This window comes from Lutjanus erythropterus, chromosome 18 (genome assembly GCF_056507025.1).
Source record: "Lutjanus erythropterus isolate fLutEry1 chromosome 18, fLutEry1.hap2, whole genome shotgun sequence".
Classification (NCBI taxonomy): domain Eukaryota; kingdom Metazoa; phylum Chordata; class Actinopteri; order Lutjaniformes; family Lutjanidae; genus Lutjanus; species Lutjanus erythropterus.
In genome coordinates this window covers 7,746,626-7,773,245 of record NC_139334.1, presented here as the reverse complement: position 1 = coordinate 7,773,245, position 26,620 = coordinate 7,746,626, and the positions used below count along the sequence as shown (strand labels likewise).

At 39.1% G+C, this 26,620-nt stretch overlaps 1 protein-coding gene across 1 annotated transcript in view; it reads right to left on the bottom strand.

The window, feature by feature from the left end:
* Positions 1–26,620, bottom strand: part of dlgap2a (discs, large (Drosophila) homolog-associated protein 2a) — a 69,993-nt gene that overhangs the window by 4,031 nt on the left and 39,342 nt on the right. The window contains exons 6-10 of the mRNA XM_084742348.1: positions 24,908–24,967; positions 17,172–17,557; positions 7,324–7,412; positions 6,737–7,176; positions 6,527–6,618 (exon numbers count right to left, since the gene is read on the bottom strand). Coding sequence (XP_084598474.1) covers positions 6,527–6,618; positions 6,737–7,176; positions 7,324–7,412; positions 17,172–17,557; positions 24,908–24,967 — 1,067 coding nt within the window. The remainder of the gene's footprint in view (positions 1–6,526; positions 6,619–6,736; positions 7,177–7,323; positions 7,413–17,171; positions 17,558–24,907; positions 24,968–26,620) is intronic.

Below are 26,620 nucleotides of genomic sequence, written 5' to 3'. Positions count from 1 at the left end.
AAAAGAAACACCCTCATTAATACGTAAACATTAAATATTTCAGTTGTATCTATCAAAAATCCAATGCAGAAATTCAATCAGCACCAGGTTTTTCTGAGCAGAGCCAACGTCTTTCTATGGCTGGAACAATCTGTGGTACAAGACTGATGTGAAAGACAGTGTTGTCTCTACTGCTGCTAATACTGCTAATACTGGAAATACTGTTCATGTGTTTCAGATAAATGTTGTGGAAACTTTTCAAACCTCTTGGTGGACTTCAAATGCATGAGAATTTATTAGATACACAAAGACCTCTTCCTATGCAACCGTATGTTATTCTTGCACATAATGCTTTGAGTATAAAGTAATATAAACTAATCATACATGTAATTGTACTTTGTGTTATTGGTAATTCCATATTGTATGATGTGCAATTTAGGGCTTGCAGAATTTTGAGATTATGTTTAAGGATCCAGCTGTGGGCCATATTGTTTATAAATTGCATGGTATGATTACTTGATTAGTTGTATTATAACTATTACATTAATTGCGAAGTATTTTGATAATTGTGTATTGATTCCGAGTAATTTTGTAAGAAAAAATGTCTAAATTCTCTGATTTCAGGTTCTAAAATGTGAATATTTTCTGGTTTCTTTTGTTTTCTTTGACAGTAAACTGTACATCTTTGGGTTATAGACAAACAATTAATCATTGAATTGAGAAAATGATTGGTTGACATATTAATCTGAAAATAACAGTTGCGGTCCTACTGTAGTTATGGTTGTTTTGCGAGTAAAATGGTTTCACGAATCTATTCTTTGCAGAGTTTAAGTTAAACTGCAGTTTCAGATTGTCTTTTGATCTCTTCAACCCAGCAGAATCAGCATCAGATTCCCAGATTCCAAAGATTACAGACTCCTCTTAAACAACACATTTGTGACAGGATATGTCAACTCAATAACCCCAGAGATGTTTCCACAGTCACACTCTGAACCTTGTGACATTTAGATTAGGTGGCTGGTGAAGGGTGTCCGATGGTCCAATAGATTAGAGTATGATGGTGGCGGGTGTTCTCGGTGCTACAGTCATGGATGAGTCATTACATAATTTCTTTATCGTTTCTTGTCCAGTGGTTCTTTCTGCTTTTCAGACTGGCATTATGTCCTGCCATGCTACCCTGTTTTAACAAGAAATATATCAAAGAGATGCCTCATCTTTACATTAAACGTTCACGATCCTGTAAAAGCAAAATGTTATGGCACCACAAAAACAAGCTCAAATGAAAGCAGAACTTTTCATCAGCTCTTTCCTTAGTTACACAGCATCACATGACTTTAGCCAAATTGTGCACCAGTCAGTGATAAAGAGATTAAAGTTTACAGTAACCTAATTTTACTTGGGAAAAAAAAAATCCCATACGGTGTGACTCAAATCCAAAATTTGCATAATGTTTCAATGGAGAGTCTAAGTTTTGCTTTGATATTTGTATGGTATTATGAGATTAATATAATTCTCTTTTGTACAGCAAACGAAATTATCCTAATTACTCTACATTTCAAATATCACAGTATCCATCATGTAAGGTAAGCCAGGAACAGAATACACCTCTGTTATCTGTAATTACAGAGGGAGTGCCTCAGCACTTCATCAGCTTTATTCTGACCCCTGAACTTGTGATGTTCTGCAAACTGTCTCAGAAGTCTTAAGGCTTCAAACATCCGGAGCTGGCAGATTTAGGAGGAGTCAGTGAGTTTTAAGCCTTGGCTGTGTCAGTGTGTGCATTTAATCCTGGAGCTCCTCCCAAAGAAGTGATCCACATGCTCTGTTTGTCTCTCTTCTAGAGCATTTTTAAGCCAGGCTTTATGAAAGTTGATCCATGAGGTAGAGAGAAGCAGGCTGATGAGACATTTAGACATCTCTTCAAACTTCTAATTTGTAATCATTTATTTAACAAATGAAGTATGAGTTGAGTAACAGTTCATTTGAAGGAGTGTGCATAAGACTGTCATTACGCTGTTATAACCATGCCGTGATACCTGTCATGAACATGAAGGAGTCTCCATGAATGTGACTGTTGTCATTATGTGTCATTTGGCTAATTAACATTTTAAATGCATAACTGACATTGTTTGACATGATTTTGCTATGACAACTTGACATTAACCAAGACAATTTAACCTGTCATTGTCTTTGTTATGATAACATGACATTATCAGATATAAAGAAAATATGTTTTAACACTACATTAAAATGTTGGTTGGTTTTTGACATCGGCCATTATGAGACCATTATAAGCATGTGATGAATATTTCCCTTGACATTAATTAAAGGGTACATTTTGGATGCATCATGAAGATGTCATTAAGTTTTATTAGTCTGTCAAATGCTTTTATAACGTGTCATGAATTATTTACTTTCAACAAAAGTGCTACCATTTGGACTTGTCATAAAGATGTCATTTTATTTTCTAAGGCCAGTTTGATGACAGAGTACAGCACCAAGGTGAGACACCTCATGGACACATAGCATTAATTACTTTACTTGCTGCTAGCATAGGCTAACCACTGTAGCTAGCATTAGCTAGTTAGTAGCCAAATCAGCAGATAGCAGTTAGCCTACTTTAGCAACATATAAACTTGCTTGATTATGATGAATCCAAAATGTACCACTTAACTTGAGGTTAAGCAAAACTTTCATGACACACTTAAAATGGTCTTGTGATGGCAAGTGTCAAAACTGACCACATGTGACAGGACAATGTAAAGTTGAAAAACAAAGCTAGACAGTTTCTTTTAGTCTGATAATGTCAAGACAAAGACACTATCGGCTGTCACGAAGAAGAAGTTAACAGGTTATGTTGTCTTGGTTAATGTTAGGTTGTCGAAACAAAGGTGTTAGGCTTGATTAATGTCAAACTGTCATAACAGAGACATTGACAGGTTACATTGTCTTGGTTAATGTTAAGTTGTCCTCACAAAGACATCTCAAACAATGTCAACTTTGCATTAAAGATGACGTAATTGGCCAAATGACACTTAATGCCAACAATCATAAACATTCATAAAGACTCCCTCACGTTAATGAGACATGTCACATCATGGTTATGACAGAGTCATGAAAGACTTGTGCACACCACTAAATAAAAGGTTACTGAATATTGTTCCACATGCATTTATTATGCTGCAGCTTTCTGTAATGTCTTTTATCAAACTTGCATGACATGGCGTCCTTCAGTGGGACAAAGTGTTTGACTTGGTATAAAAGGCTGGTACACCGTGTCTAATCCCTGTTTCAACTCCCACTCCCCCTGAATGAGCACTTTCTGCTGCACATTGCAAAAACAGCAACACTATCTCTCATAACTCCACACCAACTTCATTTGAAATATTGGGTACTTGGCTCAGATCAATAAAATGAGTTGAGAACAGTGCAAGAAAAATACGAGGCAGAAATTCCTGACCCTATGTGTGTTCCTGCACTGGATGAGCGATAGTACGGCTGGTGTCTGGATATTTAGGTCTGTTTAAGCTCAAGTTTGGCTCAGGACAAAGCTGCATCACTGACAACACACCCGTCCACGCTCATGTATTGTTCATTTCAAAAACATTCAGGTCACATAGAAATGTGCTGGATAGCTATTGATTCTCAGGGTTGTAGCTTTCCACAATCAATGATATTCAGGGAGCTTTGATTCAGCTTGTTAGTGCCGGTTAAAGCATTAAATGTGTATTGAAGGTTGTGAGGACACATAAAGGAGTGTAGAACTGTTTCTAATGATGAAAGTTAATTTCACACCGCAGCCTGTGTTTTTGGACTCTAATGCTTTGTACACTGCGCTGCTGCTCATTTTTCTTTTCTCACTTAGAGTTCCAATGTGACGTTTACTGATTGATGCATATAGAAAAAAAAAATGAATAGAGTTTCACTATTTAAATTCTGATCTGGAGCTTACAAATGGGCTACAAAACTGGACTTGACTAACATGAGACTTGAATGCTAAGTCTGTCTGTGTTGCAGTGAAAAATAACAAAATCAGACTTTTCTACTAAGACTGAGAAATTATTTATACATGGCAAAGCTGAAGAAAAGATCATACATTGGTTTGGATAATAAAGATGGCAGCTGGTTCATTTCTCCCAACTTTATTCCTTTTTAAACTTCTTTCCAACCCTTTCTTTTTGATGTGTACTATACCACTCATGGATAATCATGCATAATTTACATAGAGCTCCATAAAGACTTCTTAGCCATGTTCCATCCATTGCAAATTTTAACCAAATTTTGAGTAACTTGCCCAAAGCAAATGTGAGCAAATGCTTGTTTCCCTCTATAACTGATTGTTAGGACTTGGTTCATCAAAACAAGCAATAGATGGCACCAGCTCTCCAGTCAGAAAACTATTATAGAAGAAGAAAGAGATGAAGAGGGCACAACAAGATAATATAATTAAAAGAGCGCCAGTCAAACTTCAAACAGTGAAAAACAATGTATAAAACATGATGGAATATGAAATTTCTGTTTATTTCATGTATTAATGTGAGGAGGACTATGTCAGATCTGTGTGGAGTGATCATGGATGTATTACAGAGCCATGGGAGCCATGAGGAGACTGTTTGAGTGACAGAACTTATGTGAAAAAAGCGTTTCCATCTTCCATTAAGGAACTTAACTCTTTTTTGAAAAAGTTGTTGATGGAAACATGGCTAACATGGATAATTATGTTGATGCAATGGTTGAGTCTGTTGTTTCTTTTGTTGTTATTGACATGTATAAAGATAATCTGATAATATCTACTGTAAATATAACAGAAACAGATTTTCTGTAATCATGTTTGACAGTCGACAGTTTGTACAGGTGGCCTATTCAACTAGTGGCCCTTCTGAATTTTTCTATAGCTGACAATAGCCTGCCTGCAAATCAGGCTGGCGAGTGTGTGTGATAAGATAAACACAACTAAAGCACATATCTCTGAGCTACCTTGAGTAATCTGCACCATAGATTACATTTTGTGAGCCAGTATGGTATTGGTTACATCTTTTTAAAGTGACTGGCTGCAATAGGATTACGCCACTCTGTACCTGCCATTTGCTCAGTCAGTCCTCGTGTTCACAAACAAATTCACTCAAGCTGAGCAAACAAGAGGCTTCAAAATGTCTCTCTCGAAGCTGAAGAGACACACATTTGATTGTAAAAATTGCCAATTGACTCCCGGCCCTTTTGGAACCTCGGTCAAATCTCACCTTTCCTGTCTCTTGTACTTAGCTATGTGAAGGTCTATGTTGAAAAGAAAAACAAAATTTGAAGGTGGTTAAAAAATGTTGCCAAGGAAAATTTCATATTTTGTTGATTTTGGATGCTCCTGTGGACAAAAGCGGTCATGTTTCCTCTTGCTATTATGCTAAATATTTTCTATTTGTGGCAGGTTCAACTTAGCTAATGATATCAAAATGCTAGTTAGCTAGCTAATCTTCATCAATCGTTAGCTAGCATTTTACTCTTTAGCAAAACACTGGCAAACTAGCTAACTAATCTACATCAAATGCTAGCAATCTAGTTATACCTGATAACTAATTTTACAAAGATACTCACTAACTACTTTGCTGGCTAACCTACATCAATCGTTAGCTAGTGTTTGATAACATTAGCTAACTGAAGATGTGACTATAAGTTGCTTTATCAGGGTCCCCCCGCAAAATTTTTTAACCATCTTCAATATTTGTTTTTCTTTTCATCTTCGACAAGTTTAACACAGCATATCTAAATATAGAAAACAGCTAAGGAGAAACTTTACCAAGGCTTGGGTATTTAGTTTGCCAGCAAAGAAACAAAAAACAAAAATGGTGTGTTTATTGTGCAAAGAATACATTGCTGTGATGAAAGAATGCAACGGGAAAAGGCACTACAGGCCAGTTTTCCTGAGGGCTCTGAGGATTCTATCTATTAACATTATACTGTAAGAATAAAATCCATATGTTAAAATGGCATCATTACGCTTTATTCATGAGTATTTTAGGGCCTCCCCACAAACTTGGACTTTTCCATGACCTTACTGTGCATTTGCTAAAATTATTTTTAGGCAGAGAGACAGTAGCAAACTAAATGTAAACAAATAGCTCAGCCTGGTGTACAGACTGTTTTTAAAAATGAAGTGCAGCTACCCAACTACTGCTGAAAAAAGGAGGAAGTGGGAGGATACTTAGACAATACCCACCACAGCCACAGTCTGTTCACACTGCTGCCATCTGGCAAGAGATACAGAAGTGTCTGCTGCCATACAACCAGACTGAAGAGCAGCTTCTTTCTTAAGGCTGTGAGGCTGCTTAATTCATCCTCTGCACTCCGCCATAAATGAAAGTTTACTTTTATGACTTATTATTTATTTAAGGACTGGAAAAGTGGGAAAGCAAGGAGGATGTGGAGGGCCCCATGCCTTTCTTTGCCTTAGGGCCCGAAATGAAATCCACACACACACACACATACACACACACACACACACACACACACACATGCACGCAGACTACCTCCCACTCTTTGATAGGTTTCTTACCAGGTTTTGCTGACACAGCCAGTAGAATTGCTGGAATTTCTGAGACATGAGCAGCTGAGCGCTTCCCACTGCACTTCGGATTTTGCCTAGGACTGAAACACACCCAGCATATCAAGCACAACACACACAGCACAGTGTCATACATTCAGTTCAGTACATCCATCTTTCAATCTGCCTGCACAAAAGCAGCCTCAGCTGAGTAGCACTCACTTTCCTCTGACAGGTCATTCTCTTCAGCCTCTGCCTCCATCTCCTTACACCAGCCCTCAATCCTCTTGGTCTCCGTGTGGAGCAGTTGCATGAACCAGCTCCCGTCCCTCCTCAGGGAGGGGGACGCCCTGCCCGACTCGCCCGGCGAGGCCGTGCTGTCCCGTGGGGAGGGGGGTTCCAGTTGCCAGGTGGTCTCACTGGTGGTCTCCCTGGGACTGGGGGGCTCAGCAGGGGTACGGTAATCCTCACGGTAGCTGAAGAGCCCCTGGGTGCGTACTGTTCGCACTGCCCCGTATTGGGTGGGTGTGCTGGGCTCCGAATGACGCTGGAAGCCTCCACCGAACTGCAGGCCCTTGTCCTCCATGATAGGGAAGCCCTCCAACTCCATGTCGGCCTGCACAGCTGCAGTCACACTGTTTGAGCGTTTGAACCTGCCCTGTCTGAGTTAGAGAGACACAGATGAATGCACACATGCCACAATGACAAATAAGGGCAGAGACAATGGGACTTTTGTTCATAATAGTGAGAGCAAACATCAGAGATTGAGCTTTTCTAATGAGCTTAAAACCCCAGAACCATTATCTCACCCTTTCTTGTTGTCCTCCACCTGGATCCCCACAGAGTGGTACTCCCTCGAGCCTTTGCTTTCAGATTCAGAGTCCGTGGCTGCTTCCACCTAATGCGAAGAAATGATACAAGCCAAAAGTGCTTCTCATTATGTGAGCTACCATTCCCCTGTGCTTCTGGGTTTATTGGTTTGGGACTGGACAGAGCACCTCAACTGTACACGGCCTGTCAGAAAGTAAACATTGTATGATTTATGGAGGCAGCAAAGGCAACAAGACTGAAGAGGTTTCCTGCAGAGGATTTTAGCTTTCTATGGAAATTAATCTACAAAATGAAGGGAGATGTGCTGTATGTTATATTGCACACTTAAAAAGATCATTTTAGCAATAAATGTTCGTGGTTGCATGTTCTGTAATATTCATAATATATTATAGGCTCATTAAACTGTTGCTGTGCTACAGTTCTGTGTTGATATATGCAATGTTATATATCTTAAATTCAGGTCATGTGATTTATTACATCATGGAGTATTGTGTTGAGCTATAATACTTAATTATGAAAATGTTTTGTCACAGTAGGCAAGACTCCTTAGGTTAAAGCTGCATTAATCATTATTTTTATATAAACAATGGGTCAGACGACTGTGTGTAATAGGAAAGGGCACGGTTGTTAAGGAAACAACAGAGAATTAACACCTGACTCTGCAGCTGTCCTCAGCTTTACAGAGCTTTTTAGCATCTTTCAGCTCATTATTTGGTTTTACAGTAAACAACTTTATTGTTTTGGTTCACTCACACTACTCTAATCAGCATCCTTTCTAGACACAGACAATGCTTTTATTGATAAAGCTCTGAAACATCCACTGTACACTGGCTGCCCAGCATCAAACATGACAGACAAGATAAGAAACTAGCTGGTACTAATAGTATGAGCATTCAGCAGCTAAGCCAGATATTTTTCTCGTAACTGGGTTTAGATCAGTGATCCTCCTAAAGGTACAACTTTTCTACCCTTGAGTAAACTGACAACCCCTGACTAAGTGACATATTTGATGTATATTTCATGATATAATCAATGCGTAACAATAACAATGATGAACTGTAAAATTTATCCAAATAGTGAACACAATAAGTGCAGGAAGTTTGTGTAAAACAAGCAATTTGGATGAATTTTGTGCAGATTATTTCTTGTAAGTATCGCATCACAGAAGAGTTTTCCTGATAACACTTTATACAATTCTCTTTGACATTTGGCAGTTGTTCTAGTAGCTCTTTGGTTGTTTTAACTACATATTTTCTAATGTAGGATAAGGATATTTAGTAGAGAGTGAAAGCTCTGTGATTATAACTTTTGTTTAGGTCTTCACCATGCCCATATTCTGAGAGTTTAAATAACAGTTTACCTTGACAGAAATGAATGAAATTCTCAGGTAAAGGTATACTGTATATATTTTAGTTGAAGTTTTCTTAGGCTTTAGAGCCCCCTTGTGGTGGTCAGGACATCTACGTTGGGAAGCAGTGGTTTGGACCAAACAAAAGCTAAAAGGAGAGAAACATGACCTATTTTTCAAACAAGTTAGCAATATGAACTTTGGTGATAATACGTTAATATTTACATTTATTGTAAATATGTTATTTATATTTACAAATAACATTTACATTTGCAGGTTGTTGCACTGCTGCCAAAATAGCAAAAATAGCTGCTTATTTATTCACTTACTATTCTATAAGTAATACAAATATCTATCAAAAAGTAAAGAAAAATGCTCAATACTTAAAGGTAGAATAAGTAGGATTTGTCAGTTGCTGTTTGTAAACACACCGCAGTGATAGTTGATTGTTGAGTCTCGTTCTCAGGATGTCAACAACCAACAGTTTGGGTTGGTAAAGCATCCTAAACACAGCAAATTAATAGCAATAAAAAAGTACTGGAAGAGGGTGGGAACTTTGCAGATGCTGGCACTGCAACACACTTCAGGTGGGTTGTGAGTGATTATTTATGTATGAATCCATGCATTGATTTTTGGGTACATCCTGCATGTTTTGCTTTTACAGGTCAGTACTATGGATAGGTCTTTGTCAGGTATTCACAGCTGTGTGACCATAGTTACACAGTGACAGATAGGGCAACATTAGTGGATATTATGGGATGGGAAAGACAAATGACTGATGATGATCCTGTCTGCCCCTGCATGGCTGCGATCCTGATCCAGCCACCCAGACTCAGAGACTCTTTACCACTCCCTGGAGCCCCATGTTTTACTGCCTTTGTGGAAACCCTGTCAGCGCTCACCATTTCTGCTATGCTCTTCTATCTGTCATTTATTCCTCGTTTCTCCAATTGCTCATCATCTCCTTGTTTAAATTCTTTCCTTTCACTTCTCTTCTTTGTCTAGTGTTCACAATTTCCTGCTAGCTTACCGTCACAATCTTTTCCTTTCTTCTGCTGTCTTAAGCCTTTCTGTCTTTTTCTTTTTTTGTCATTTCAGTATTTCTTCTTTAGTGGCCACTGAGCCTTTCTTTTCTGGGACTGTACCAGAAATGGTCTGCAAATAAAAAGTTTGATGTTACATAGTGGTATAGCAAGAGACATATGGTTACTGTCCAGTATTTTGATTAATAGCCAAATACCTGCAAAAGTAATTTTCCCATCAGCCTCACATGAACTTTGTGTTTGACGCTAATTAACAAATGTTAGCATGCTAATATGCTAAACTAAGATGATGAACATTATGGACCTCCCTTTTTTGTGGGGTGATTTTTGTCATTTTGCTAATTTAATGCTCTGCATGAGTGACAGTTGATGCTCCACAATCCACTAAACCGCACAGGATACACTCACTGGGCCGTAAGACAATTCAGAGCAAAACAGCCTGTAGAGCCAGACTATTTTCACATCTAACACAGTGAATTAAGGATTTATTTCAACCAAACCAGACTTGGTGATTGTTTGGTAAAAGAGAGAAACTTGAATTCAGAGGGTGTTTGGTTATATTTTTCTGTTTAATAAGGAAATAGGTCTGAGAATATTTCCTATCTTGACACTTTGTGAGTTTATGTTCTTCATCTTGTTGCAGGTTGTACACATTGCCCTTTGTCTGATCATGTTTAACCATAGTTGTCTTCAGATTTTTTGACTAGTGGCAGCTGGTGTGTGACAAACCTTTATTTTGAGCCATCACTACTTCAATTCTGGACCTAACAACAAAGATATTTTCACTTTGTTACATGGCATCTCACTCTGAGGTGATTTGTGTTTGCCTCCAGTTTTTCTTTCGTTTTGCCTCCAGCTAACACTGTAATGTAAGCATGACGTTGGCACTGGAAGGATCTGTAATTGCTAAACATCAATATATTAGGAAATCTTAGAAGCATGTGAACATGTTAACCTGCGTTAACACTGCGGTGCAAGCACAGCTTCAAAGAGCTGCTAAAAGACACATTCCTTTAATACCAGGGATACCATCCCTGCCTTTTCCATCAAAAGTGATTGTCAGAGCCATCCAGAAACGTCCATACAAGGCTTTCAAAGTGTCATGACTATGAGAGCGAGTCAAAGACACAGGTTCAAATAAAGGTGTGGCTCTGTTGTGAGGGAATGCCAACCTTACCTGTGCTGTAGAGTGATCAGTATTAAAGCTGGGGAGTGACATTTTTGGAGAGCCATTTTGTATTCTGTCAGGCCGTTTGGGAAAAGCTGTTAGCGGGGGGGGATGAGTGTGGAGCAGCTTGCAGAGGTGACCTCCATTACTTTGTGTTAGAAGCAGAGCAAAGTCCACCTCATGAAAAGAGAATGAGTTTCAAGTCTGTGATGGATGAGGACGGAGGGAAGACAAAACATCCACGAGGCTGTGAGATTTATGTTCAACAGGCTTACCTTCCCTGAAGATGTTTTCATAGCGATGTATTCATACACACATATAAACTCACTCACTGCATCAGTAATCATAGTCACAATGTCAGCACAGGTGTGGAAACTGTGAGCATCAGCAAAAAGTTGAACCACTGTGCCTTTCATCCAAAACACACAAATACCACCTGGTGACTTTTCCCAACACCTGACTGTGTTTAAGGTTAAAAGCTTTGACTTCCTCTTTACTCAACCTCATTACAGCTCCAATTAAAACTATTTTTGTAAATAAATCAATCAGTGTTTCGGAACAGCTTTAGGGTACCAAAAGGTTATCTAAAGCCAGAAATAAAGCGGTCCCTAAGGATTACAGGAAGTCAAGACATCGTCACGTCCACAAGGTCAGAGATCAAAGATTAAAAATATACTGACCTCCTCTAAGATAGGGAGGTGTTGGAAAGGGAAAGGCAAATCAATACAGAGGCAGGCTAATTCAGGTTAATTATACTTCCGGTAGTAGGTGAAGCAGACTGACTGGCCATGTGATGTGACGCCGAGGCAACTGAGGCTGTCTGCAATATTGATAAATCAATCTTTGCAAAGCCCCAGGACATTATTGTCATCATCTCATGACAATAATGTGTTGCAGCAGGCGCTCAACTGAAATGGTAGCTATTAACGAGCTGGCAGGCAACAATATGGCCTTGTAGATATATACAGCGGCCTATAAATGGATAGCAAAGCCTTTTTCTGGGAATATCTGACGAATTAGATTCTAACAATTATGCCAGCAGAACTGTAAAAGTGCTGTATGAGCCAGGATTTTAGAAAAACTGAGGTCATTAGTCAAAGACCCCTCACACACTCCAGACACTGTGAAGAAGGTCTCAAACATTTTTCAATTAATTGGATTATTTATGTTATTTAATGGGTTAGCCATTTATTATATATGTTTTAACTGGAGAAGTCCTCTCATGGAAAATTCTCTGGAAATCAACAACTGCTTACAAACTTTAAATCTAAGTTAAAGGCATAATCTGCAACATTTTTCTAAAAAATAATGTTCAGACTCATATAAATATACTCCTGCTCAATCATCATTTATGACCCACCAGAGGTGTGTTTCAGTGGCTATATCTGCAGAGACCCCGCCCTCTGCCGTTTTCCTTCTTTTCCCATTATTTGATAAGGATGCTCTGGACCAACCCAAAACATCACTATTTGACGTCCTGGCATCTTTCTGGTGCATTTACAAACAGCTTGGGCATATCCTTCTGATTATACCTTAAAAAATCACTCTGAATAGGTACCAGAATAAATTGAATTCTATCCTCCTCCACTGGGATGATAAAACTTCTAATTTCCAAGGAAAATCACAAGAGTCATGACCTCATGTCCTTAATGTGAACATGTGATGTACCAACTCCCACTAATATGACGCTCTGACAATCACAATGACATTCAAAATGGTGGTGGGTTGATCTCGAGGGGCTGGACTGCATCCAAAGGGAGTCCTTGGGACAATTTTTAACAAAGCCTTGTTGCCAGGCAAAATCTGTCCCAACATTTCTGTCCCTCTTGGATGTTTCTATAAATGTGGACCTTCATTGCACCTGCACTGACAATCAAAAGTGCTTATGGACTTTACACACATCACTGGAGCCAATTTGAAAGCCAATATAACTCTCTGTCGCTCTCACTCAGACGGGCACAAATGCACACACATACATTTAGTTATTCCCTGGCGGGTCCTTCCTTAAATCCACCCTCACTTCCTCTGAACAGTTAGGACTAACGGTGTCCTGCTCTTTCTGCTCCACACTACACTTATCTCATCCACACTTGATTTGATCTGTATTCCCCTACTGTTGGTAATGAATGAGCTAAATGCATGCTGATTTAGGAAGATGGTGGCCCAGATTGAGTGTCGCCCACCACAAAGTTTGGTGAAGCACGACAATGAGATTTTCATGTTGCAGAACTGCTATTTAAAATTAGCACTCATCAGTGTGGTTAGATGCCCTTATCATCCCCGGATGACTGAATCTGACCCCTGACTCACAATGAAATCAGAAACTGTAAGTACTGCACGTGTCAGTCATACAATCAAGTGCAGAAATGAGTCAAAGAGTGAACAGTGTGAGCTAATAAATGTTTGCAGGATCAATGCAGTCAGTTGAATGTAAATGCAAATTTCACAGTAACTAGCTTCCATTCATTTCCTGTCTTTTGTGAGTCATCATGTTTACATGAGGCAGGAAATTAATGTTATGAGAAACCTGCATTTACATTTGACAGATATCTCCCCTGACACCTCTTCCACATTTGAAGCAAGGTGTATGTATCAGAGTTACAGTGTAGTGGAGCAAACAGGCTTATTTAAACGTATGTATTTTAATTTCATTTTAAAATTTAGTCGCTAATTAGATTTAAGTATTATGGATGTCAATTGATTACATTTTTATGGCCTTGATTCTCTTATTTTGACACACACACACCAGCAGTGGCACTAGTGGTACAGTGCTAGAGTTTTAAAAATTAAATACATCACATAATTTATAAACATAAAATACTATCAAAATCTTACAACGTTTCAAATGAAAATACTTTCACTATCAGATCCCTGAAACGTAACTGAAAATAACTTTTGTCTCTCCTGTAATACTTTGTTTTAGTATCAGCCTGCTGTGTAGTTGTACATCATCCATGATCAGTTATAAGGTAAACTGTGATGTCATGAATAGTGAGCAGAGGTAAAATGAAAAGACTGAAATATGAATAAATAATAATGATAATCTTCTACCTCCTCTAAATACAGTAAGCCTAAGCTACTGTATTTTACGGTCAGTCACAGTGGCAGAGCCTAATATTTTCTGAGTTGGTATGTGGTAAACACTTATTTGAGCAACAGTGAGATGGTGAGAAACACTGATTTACGGGAAGGCTACATCTAAAAGGACGGCTTGTCCCAAAATAAAAAAAAAACCTTGTTGTGAGCAGTTTCATGAAATACACCCACCAAATTTATAACCACTCAGAAAGAAGCGTGCAGCCATTATATTTGAGAAAGGGCACACGTCTCTATGGCCAATATCTCCAAAAGTTGCCAACTCACACCAAAACAATCTAGATAAATAAATAAGACTACAGGTAAGATGAAATATATGTATTTTTGATTTTGGGGTGAACTGTCCCTTTAAGTGGAGTTCATCAAATCTCTTCTGAGGACTAGGAGAACGTGTGATGGCTCAACAAACAAATCATTTTTACAGTTTAGGGTGGAGAGCCGTAGTGCAAACGTAACTTAATTCAAACATGAATCTAGTGACCAATAGGGGGGCCCATTAAAATATCAGAGAATGCAGATATCCGAGTTGTGAAAATATCTCCAGGCTTAGTAATGCTCCCTGTGGTGTTTGATTTTCACAAAGACATTTCTGTTTAACACACACACACACACACACACACACACACACACACACACACACACACACACACACACACACACACACAGAAACTGTACTTTGCTAACTTTCTGGTCAGTAAAAGCAAGTTAAAGTCTATGATGGAGGTTTCTTGTCCAGATATGACAGGGACCAGACAGACATGGAGCAGGAGTGCAAGTTTCTTCAGCAAAAGTTTAGCAGTGTTGACCAGATTCCTCTTAATCACCTTCCTTGTTTACAATAAGATTTATGACTCATGATCCTGCAGAAAGCCAACAGTGACTTGGTTATTCTAACACATCGAATGCAGGCTAAATTACAGTTCATCATTTTAATGGGCTGCTAGGACTAATGTGTCGGAGGCTATTTTTAATTTCTCCCATTTACACATTACAGTTAAATGTAATGTCTGGGCAAAACATGCTGCTGGATATTCTCTTAGTTTGGACCTGATACAACGCAGTGAATGTAACAGGATCAATTGACTTTGAAGGGATCATTTATTCGCTGGCTGACTCCCCAGTGGCAACATCACTTCTACACTTCTGTGTAATTTAGGTGTTAGACTGAACTCCAGTCAAAGGGCCCTCTTAATATCACCTGGAAAAAAAAAACAACAACAAAAAAAACATGGCAATTGCCCTTTAAGGTGTGCTTGACTTATTTTTGAAACTTGAACAGCGCCTCTCAAACACCTCCAGAATGAGATTAATGAAGTGGGCTGCTTTTTTTTTCTCCTTCCTCAAATATTTGAAAGGTTTTCAAGTTCAACTTTGCCCCGGACTGAGAAAATTGGACAGTCAGCAGATGAGGGAGCGAGTGTGTGAAATTATAGATTTATGTGTGGGAAAGAGAATAAAAATTGAGTAAATGGCAGAAATTACTAAGTGTATGAAAGATTAATATAAGAAAGTAAATGTAGATGAAGGGAAATGATGATAAAGAGTGGCTGAGGGGTTGAGAACAGAATTATAAGTGGGGATGTCCACAACTTTTGATTTTAAGTCATGATTTGATTTTTCTTTCTTTTTTTGGCACTGGTGACCATGTCTTCATTTGTAAAGATAAACCGCTCTTATCAATAAAATGCACGAATTGATTCATGTAGCACTTTATAAACTATCAGGAGGGTACAAGAATTGACGTTATCTCATACATGACTTAAAGGGAAACTTCACCTCTTTTCATGTGGATGTTCAGTCAGTGCTGGTGGTGTCAGTTGAAGCAATAAATTTGTCAGTGTGTGCTATATTGACAAAGAGGGTAGGGTGGTGATAACACTGCAACATAGACGTGGGCATGAGAAGCTTGCAAGTAATGCATCCTGCTGCATGTATGCACTGCTGCACGGCTCTGCAACTCTTGTTTTTTTGGTCAATATAGCACACACAGAAATCTATTGCTTCATAGGACTACATCTCCCATCAACACTGACTGAACATCTACATGTAACGTGCTGAAGTTTCCTTTTGATGCAAGAACAATACATTAATTAATGCAACAACTAGGCTATTCCAATCATTGGTTGAAGTTAAAGGGACAGTCCAAAACTGAGGGGTCACTGCAGTGCTCATGTTGCATTAAAGGGCTGTAATCATCATCAGCTGAGCATTTCTTCCTTGTGACTTCATCATGTTCGTGGCCCTTCAAATAAAGTTAACCCTTTTGTAAATTTAAGCAATATGCATTTGGAATAAATATAAATTGACCTTATTATGTATGAATAAGAAACAAATGGTTAATATGCTGTGTGTTTTCACAATTATTGTACCACTAAGGTACAGAGCAGGGCACCACTTAATTTGATGATGAGGTAATGAAAAATAATGCTTGGTTAATCCTGATTGAACAGTTGGAAATCAACAGAACACATGAGCGCTGCTGGGACCCTCTCCCTTTAACAGAACATGAACATGAACACCATTAATAAGAGAAATAATGATGATTGAAATACCTCAGTTGTTGCATTAATTAACATATTGTCATGCCAAACACCAGACAGAGTCTGGAAGCAATGCTGGGTTATTTCTGTTGGTATTGAATGTCAGTGTAAGTGTTACTGAAATATATGAACCAAGAAGAATGTAGGAAAGCAGTGACTTTGATATCCTGCTTTGATAAAATACTATAAATGGCTCTAAGGTGCCACAGATTCTTCACTCTTTGTAATGCAGCAGACCTGCAACCCTTAGACTGCAGCTGGAGATGAACAACAGCAGAACCTCAGCTAGTGTCAGAGACAGAGGCAGACAAATCCAAGATACGATCACACAGTCTGAGCTGGAGAGAGACGAAGCGAAAAGGAGAGAAGAAGGGAGAGAAGGAGAGAAAATGAGAGAAGGAGCATGAAGAGTGTGAGATTGGAGAGAAAGAGGAATAGATACAGTAAATGGAGAGGGAGTGAATGAAGCGTGGAGTGAACTACTATTCACTAAAACCTGCTCCAGCATGAGTTGAATCTTAATTGATGGATTGCAGTAAGATGACTCACTCCTGCTATTTTTAGCAGCTTTAAAGAGAGCGCTGTTTCTGTGTGTGAGTTGTAAGAATTTTTATACTCAGTTGATCCTAACCTGTATCCCTATAGAGGACCGGGGTGTCTTCAGGTACTCCTCAGCCTTGGACACCAGGATGGCCTTGTCGCAGGTGAGCACTGAGCTGTGGCTGTCTGTGGAGGGGTGCCTTTTCCCGGCCATGACTCCGGCCGCCTCCATGGCTATGGTCACCGCCTTGGTGCTGTCCAGGCTATCGGTGGAGTTATAGAGGCCCCTCCCTGGGGTCAGTCCCAGGCTGAGGCCGTCGGAGGCCCACATCCCACCATGAGGGTGCCGCCCCTCGTGGTAGGCATCCTGGGTGGACTCGGTGCTGCTCTGGGCCGTGATGGAGATGAGGGGTTTGGAGGTGGTGCGGGGTGGGACTGGCGGAGGGGTCTTCTTGTAGTTGGGTGTGTAGGTGATGGCTGGAAAATGCAGAAAGATATCATTATATTTTCCTACAAATATTTACATCCTGCATTAGCATTAGCAATTATCTGTACTAAATGCAATTGCAAAATCTTCTTTTGGTGATTAAACCTTATTTTATTGTCATGAAGCTCAAAGAAAAGTCATTTTAAGTTTCAAGTTTTGATAATTTGGCCTATAAAAATGTAATATAAATTCAGACCTATTCATCTACTGAAAACCAGAGTATATACTGTAAAAGAAGGAAGGTAAATCCCCTGAAATTTCTGTATTAAATCATAATTTTTCCCCACAGTGTTTGACATCAACCTTCAGAGATTCTGTGATATAAACGTTACAATACCACTGGCAGCATAACCCAAACCCTGCCCACCACATTAGAGGGTGGATACCTGACCTGAAAATAATTTAGAAATGATGTTCCTGTTCGGGTTGGGTTTGGTCAAGTCGATTGGCCTAGCTTACACAACATGGTGCTATACTGTCCTCTTCCTCCAACTCTAAAATAAACAACAATGGTTGCATTAATGTAAATAGTAAACAACAGTTGAATCAAGAGTTCATGAACATGAAAAGGTCATTATTATCAGGTTGTCACCTCCATTTTCTTATTGGAAGATTACTTATTGTTTCCAAAATATTACTATACTATTACTAAAAAGTTCTGCCTATCTGCCATCTTTAAATGTGTGTCTCCATTACCCTTTGTTTTTGGCCACTTATTACCGTGTTACACAAATCGAATAAAATTGATTAATTACTTTAATTACGGTTAATTACTTTGTAATTACGAGGTATTACTTAATGATTACTTCTTTATTATCAAACTATTATCCCACTGTTACCATGTTATTATTAAGGTGTAATGTAAAGTACTACCAAAAAAAAAAAAACTGTCATGAATATTTTTCTTGACCTCAAGTAAAGTGGTTCATTAAATTAATGTCAAGATGTCATAACAAAGACACTGACATGTCATAAACCTTTATAAAGACTTCTGCATGTTTGTGACATGACAATTTTATAGACACCCTTTCAGACAAAGTGTCACTCATTCCTCTAAACACATTTCAAATTCAAAATGTAGCAGAGACATGGTGCAGACACCACATATTTCTACCCACGTGTTACATGTCAACAAGCTGATTAAGGCAAGTACTTTTCAGTGTATTATGAATTAATAATGTCGCTTAATTAACTTACTTTTATTACTTAATGACCACATTAACATAAGTGGCGAGCTAATTTATCACAGCGATTATGATGGGACATTAGGCAGCAGCATCATTTGTTTCACAACTTGATAAAATGTATCGGTTGCTAAATAGGTAGCCTAACTTGTGGCAAACTTTGTGAGGTGGGTTTGATGTTTGTACTTTTCTGTTGTTGCTGAACATCTAATCGATCGGAGCTCCTGGCTCCTGCTCAAGAGGTGTGTTTGCCTCTTTACTGGTGCAGAAACCTTTTTCCTCCACTTGTTCATTTTCAGTGCTGAATTAGAGGAGAGAATGCAGAAGTGCAGGCACCTTTTAAAGGTTCTGAAAATATATTTAGCAATCAAGGTGTTTCTTGTCATGCCGGTTGTACCAGTACAATTGTGTGAAATATTTTTTTATATACTTTTAAAAATAATAAGTAAGTCGAGAGAGTAACATCAAAGCCTCTGTGGCACAAGACACTGATGAGACACGGATGATGGTGAAAAATCAGAGAGCACTCATCAACAGTACTCGTGTGTGGAGGATCCTGGCAAGGAGGTACAGTACAGCTCAAGGAAGCCTGACAACTCTCATCTTCTTATTCTGCCCATTTCATGACAGAAAGAGGGGGATTATTTTCTTTCAAGTGCAAATGAGAATATGGACTTAATCCACAGAGAGATGGACTGAGGAACGGGTCATGTGCGCCTTCTAGACTTTGACGTGTCTTTATTTTTCTAGCACGGCTTTGAGAGAAAAGCTCACTCGGTGTAGTTACAGGCTGAAACATCTGAAGCACAAGCTGTGTTCAGTGTGTTCTGATCAAAGCTGAGAGCGTGCCAGGTGCTTCGGCGCCAAGAACAGAAAGAAAGAAAGGAGGCAAAGAGGAGGAACACTGAGTCACGCTGCAGGTTAAGTTATGGGTTATCGTTTTCCTTGACAAAGAGGCGAACCGCGTTGAACTCTGTGTTTCTGTTTCTGTCTTACAAATGCTTACATCACACAAAGCAATTAAGGAAGTCCTTGTGAGACCAACATCTGATCTATTTTGAGTTCTAATGAGCTGCGGCCCCCACACAGGCCCCCGAAAGTTGTGGTGTAGAATTAATAGCATTTCATCCTAATTACATTGTAGCCTGAACAACAAAATTACAGAACAAACACATTGTTGTCTGCAACAAGGGAGACATTTTCTTTTGTTTGCAACCATTTTCAGAAACAGCATCATTTATGGCGTCACCTCAAACCTGCTAAAACACCTTTTGGCCTCTTTCTCACCCACATTTCGGCTGTGTTTATAAATAGCTAGAGACGTCTGGTCTATGAAGAGCGTTTTGCTCCGAGCGCTTAATGACTCATGCTGCTGTCCATTCACAAAATTAACTTCTCATGGATGAAGAGATGCATTAGCGGGGGACAAGGAAGATGGGGAGAGAGAAAGAGGTAAGAGAGGGAACAGAAGGAGAGTGGATCTGCACAGACAGGAGGAGAGGGTGAGAGAGAGGGTTTATGTGCGCGCGTGTGTGTGAGATAGAGAGCAAGGATAAATCAGGGAGCGAGGAGAGATCAAGGGAGGAAAGAGATGACCCATTCAGGGGGCATGATTCAGCAGGAGGACCAAAATAGAGCCATTATTAGCCAGCCAGTCGTGCAAAGGGGAGTCATAATTCTTGCTCCCATCTTGGCAGTGGCAGTATTACTCAGCATTTAGATTACATCTGAAGTGAACACAGCCAGTGCACACTCACTCAGTCATTCAGTCACTAAATTCACTAACTCAGTTACTTACTCCCTCGGTTGCCACAAGAGCATTGAACAATGTCCTGTGCTTAAGAGTGTAGGCCAGTGGGGGAAAAGGTGACTGAGTACTCAAACTTTATCAGCTATATCTACTTGTTTGAATGAAGCATTTTCAAGAACATGGCAAGCAACTCATGTCACAAGCTAGAATAAGCTAATGTGGGCGTTTGGCCTGCCAAGGCATGGTAACATGGCATAAGGTCAGTCTAACTACACATGACACATACAGTATAGCTTTGTATTGACCATAATCATATGGCAGCCATTTCCCCCTTATGTCACACTCAGGATGAGATGCTCAAATGTCATACTGCAAGTATAAAAATGTAGGGAACCTTACATATCCTTATCATTTCACTGCTTCCTGTATGATTAGCAACTAAAAAGATGATGGATATTGAAAATCTGGAGGGCCTCTGGGCCATATTTTAAGCTTTAAGCAATACCTTAAGTTAGCATTCAATGATGTCCTACCTCACATTATTAACATCATTACTGTCCCACAGAACACACATTACTAAACTACTTGTAACACTTTTGTGTTTGATTTATTCTGTATGAACTATGGACAGAAGTATGTGTTCCAGTGAGTGTAAAATCACATAACTTGAACATTTCTGAGGTCCGATGAATTGACAGCTAGCTAATGCTACATTTCAAGCTTGATTACATCTATTGCATTTTACTTCTAGTCTTAAATAAATGTGTCCAGGATGTTTGTTGATATTTCAGAATTAATTTATGCCTCACCCATCATATCATCTATAAACAGTAATGATAAGTAGGAAGTGGCTGAACACTAATGTTAGCTATGGTAACCAAGGGGCTATTAAATATATTGTTTTGCTTTGAAATATGACCTGATGTCCCTCTGAATTTTCACTTACTAACATCTTTTCAGTTGCTGATCACCCAGGAAACAATGAAATCATAATAATTGGTCAGATTCTTTAGTATGACTTGTAACATGGAAAACAGCGGTACAACAGCTGAGCTTTCCACCTTCAGCGTGTCCTCAGAGGGAAATGGACACCATGTGGATATTGTGAATTGACTATAAACAATATCTTATCTAACATGATTCAACAATCAAAACTCTCAGATTTCAGTATCTCTACAGAATGCACACTTCATGTAATGGTCGTAACTGAGGAGTTATTTTGCATGCATCCTGCTGCCTATATGTTAGCCACCTAGCTAGCTACTTAATATTGCTTCATGTGACATGATATTACCATGTGTTCCCTGTGGAAATAATTTAATGACTTGCAAATTTGGCAAGGAATTTGCACCACTAAAGCACAGTATCAACTAAGGCTCTTGCATTATTATTTAATCTTGTGGCCATATTTTGTAGAGGACCCTGTGTTACAGTAACATCAAGTTTTAAGTTCTTATGTTAGTTCGTATCAGTGGTTTCAAACTGACAGACATGCTACTACAAGGGGAGCTCACATGGAGCTAGATCAGACACTAAACTCAAGCTGCACCGCTATACTCACTTTTCACAAACGTCTACCTAACACAGCCTCCCAATTTATCCATTTAAGCTGCAAAATTTCTGTCCTGTGGATGCACTGCTGCCCTGCATCAGTACTGCTGCCTGTTCTTTCAGCTGCTCTGTGTAAACACATCTGTGGGGAGTGATGAAGTTGGAGCCTAGACACCAAACTCTAACTTCTGCTGCTGTAAAAAAAAAACAATTCAAATGTGAGTTGGCAAAAATGGAATGAATTAATTAGATTTATCAGATTTTATTCATTTATTCATTCATGACAGAATGTTAGCCAAGCAAGCATGGCTATCAAGAATCAGGTGATGATTTATACACAGACAAAAGAAAAGAAAACAAACAAAAACATTAGCCAAATTCAAAATATGACAAAACTGAATTCAATTCCATCAGTCCTCTGGAATAGGTAATATAAATGTAAAATAAATACAGCTAACACCACCAAGCTGAAACACAGCAGGCACAGATGATAACTTCCCCCCTATAGTTGAACGTAGATTTAATGTTTTTCAACCTCCAAAGGGGCATGACAGAAAATGTTTGAGAACCAGTGGTTAATATTGTGCTCAAATGGTGCATATTCCTACAGAAACGTCAACAAAAATGTTCCCTTGTATGTAGGTGAGGTTTGAAGGAACAGTACACTGTAAAAAGAAAGTTTAGAAAATGCAAACATAAAGAAGAAAAGTAAATTAACTCAACAAAATATTACAGATCGGCTAAACTCAAAAAATCTATTAAAGGCAAGTGCATTGAAATTATGAGTTTTCTCAACTTTTCTTTACAGTGTATTTACAGTGAGTACAGCTTAAAAGAGGTCAGTGATAGAGGTTTCTTTAAATGCCGCTTAATATATTCAGTATGAATACTCTATTTAATCTCCTTCACACACACTCCGACCAGTACAAACAACTACCACTGTGCCAGTGAGGCTGATTAACGTGAGACACAAAGGCAGTGATTCAACCACTCCATCTCTGTTAGGACCTCTCTATCTATCAGGACTGGCTTGTATGCTAACATGGGGGTGAGGGGGTGGGGTGGGAGGGGAGTTGAGTGACACATCGTTAAGAGTCTTTCTTCCCGATTGGATTTACCGCTGTAGAGGAAATGCACCAGTTTGTTTTGCAGCAGGCTTTTAAGGATATGTAAATGATCTGGAGGGAGGGAGGGAACGGAAGATGGATGGTCAACTCCATTATTGGCACTGTCACGAGTGTTGCAGACAGAAACAATAAAGAAGTGGATATAAAATATAGCCCAAAATAGATAACGCAAACGAGCCAGGGTGAGTCATTACTCAAACTTACTTAACTGAACCTGGATGGCTTGCAAAAGTTTAAAGATGTCCTGAGCACTGTGATGAATCACCGAGGACAAAAGCGCCGTTTGCAACTAACAAAACACCCCTGTGGCAGCAAGTATAGTCATTTCATGGCCGTTTCCTCTTGATCTGTGGATCAAGGACATTCTTTCGCTCGCCTGTTATAACTCAGATGTTGTCCTGCTGTTCATGAAAGTCACACTGCCAAGTCCGTCTTTCAGTAATGGCTGCTGCAGTCAGTAATCGAGACACTCCCCCGCTGTTGCTCCTGGTGGCACGGTGAATAGCATCCGCATGTCACCAGTTAGATTCATGTCACCGTGGTCTTAACCTCACCCTTCACGAAAACAAATCTTGCCTCTTGTCGAGTAGATGGACCACTAAAAAGCACAACAGAGGCTAATAATAGAAACATCTGAAGGGTGGTGTGTGTGTATGTGCATGCGTTTGTGCGCTCATGTGATATTGAAGACTTTAGTATAGAGGGATGCTGGAAGGCAGGTTTCAGAAAGCAACGCGATCATAAATATGTCAAGCGGCAGTGGAGAAAGCACTTTTAACAATTGCTCTGTTATGTCTATAGTGTGCAACAAACTAATGAGGAGGCTGGTTCAGAGTCGGGCTGCAGAGCAGGTGTAATGGAGCAACTGCATCCTCCACCTGCGATAAAGGATATAAGTGCTGACAAAAAAAGAGATGATTGACCCTTTCTAAGTCCTGCTCCTTTTTGCTGTGCACTCTAATAACAGTTGTGCAAGCTTGTGGAAACTCTGAGTTTTCTCCTTTCCTGTTTTCTGTACTTAGATGAGCAGGACTCAGCATGAAAAGTAAACCAGAATTTGAAGATTGTTAAAAGATGTGGCTGGGGGACTTGTAAATGTTACAGCTAGCTTGATGTTGATTAGCTAGAGAGTTAGCTTGTGTTTTGGGAACAAAAGCTATAATATGTAACTATCTAGCTAAGAACTGAGTAGGCCAAGATTATAAGATTTTGGTAAAATGAGCTAACTTGAAGTGATAGTTCATGATAGTTCTATTGCTTTAAGAAGCGACTACATATATGTTGCTCTTACAGGCCCCAAAGCAACATATTTTCAATTACTTTTGAACATGGATAAGCCTATCACATAACATACTGATGGACAGGAAACAGGGTGGAAGAAAACTGACCAAAGTTCCAAAAGAGGCGGGACTTAGGGAGGGTGCTAAAAGAACTCTAGCGAAGGACAATGACCACTTCCATTAATACAGAGAGATAGGTCTTTTTTAGTTTGAATTATTCATTTTTTATTCAGCAAAATAAAATGGTCATTCATTATTCATAAAGTGACCTCTGATGAAGTCCACATACGCTCTTTTTGGCTGTGAATATTAGAGTAATCGCAGATATTCAACATTTTTTAAACACGTGCTTAACAGCAACTTGCCACAGAACAACTCATGGTTCAATAAAATAATATCCCTCACACTGAAATGGAGCAATGGAGGATTCCCCAGGTGGCTGGTTTACCTGGGGTTTGCTGGGGAGTCCGATCAATGCTGCAGGTGGAGGGGAGGCAGAACTGGATTCCTGAAAACAAGGGAGTGGGGTGGATGTTCAGAAAAGTGGGCATATCTGCCCAAACAAAGTACACAATCTCTTTACATTACACAAGGCATACGCAGCGTGGATCCAGGGAGCAACTGCAGATTGTGAGGATCGTCCTGCACAGTAGGATGTACAACAAAATCAATGCTTTTGGAAAAATCACAATAAAGATAAAACTAAGAAACTAAAATGGCTACATGAGGGAAGCACACTGACTAGGAAATCCATGTTTCAACAGAACACCTTGATAAGAGTCTGAATGATACATTAAGTAATCAGCATGCGTACAAATACTGTTTGTTTTCCAACAGTGTTTGCTGTTACTTTCTTTTTTTCATCTTTTTCATCTCTGATGTTTATTGAATACCATTTTCAGACAGACACAGTGACCCGTGTTTGAGATTGATGTAAATAGGTCAGCACACATCATCTGATGTGGCTTCATGACCCTGCTCCCAACATGGTTTTATCGCTGACCTGAAACTGCTACATTCCTGCAAGACGATCAAATGTGGAAAATAGATTCCAAAAAATCATTTCAACAACCAATTTTGATGAAATGAAAGCCGACTCCCGTCAAGGTCTACTGCAATTCTTCGGTTTAGCCGTGATGTGTATACAGTGTACAGTTGCAGATGTCAATATTACCCGTCTGGCAATGAGGAAAAAAATGAGATTTTTGCTGCAATGTGACTGATAATGTTCTTAGATTAGTATGCCACCTTCATAAATGTATTTGTGAGCTATGCCAAGGTAAGATTTAGATTAAGATATGATAGGGTAAGATAGGATAAGATTTTATTTTCTGTTTTTTTATGATTTTGTATTCAAAATGCCATTCAATAAACATAAACTGTACACCTTCTCAAATTCCTAATCCTTCTGTTTTGTAATTTCTTATCATTTGCTGATTTCAGGATACAATACAACCCTCTCCATTTACAAGATTTTGTTTTAAAATAAGAAAAAAAAATTCTGTTAAACAGCGAACAACAGATATAACTGATCATCACGGGTTTAAGTTTTAAGTCAGAAAACTTTTCCCCTTATATGGCAATAGCTTGGTGAAGTAAACGATTGAGATCCTGATCGTGATATTTGGCGTTGTTTAACCTTGTAATCGGAGAATGTTTCTTTAAAGGTTATCACCCTATTACTCTCCCCCTGAGCTGTATGAGGTTCACAATAAATGAAAATAGACATATACAGAAAACATTCCAAACAATTATGTAAACTGCAGTACAACAGTTCACTTTTCTTGCATGCTCATAATTGGCTTACTTACAGTAAGTTTAAATAACACAAGGGCAGCTAGCAGGTCGAGTTTTCTCGGCAAAACCTACCTTCAATTAAGCAGACATTTTGCAACTGCTCACCACCTCTTCTCCCTCTATTTCAAAGTTCACAGTAGAAAAAGGGGCCTGTTATTATATATGCCAGTATATTTCATTGCATGACTGAATCCTGAAGCAGTTTATTTACTGATTACATCTTATGAATAAACATGTCACTGTAGAAAAGGTTAAATTATGTGCTACATTTAGATAACAATTTAAAAGTTAAACATGAAAGGGGTCCACGGAGGAAAAGGGTGCCTCGTTTTATGCCGGTGAAATGAGCAAAATGAATACAATA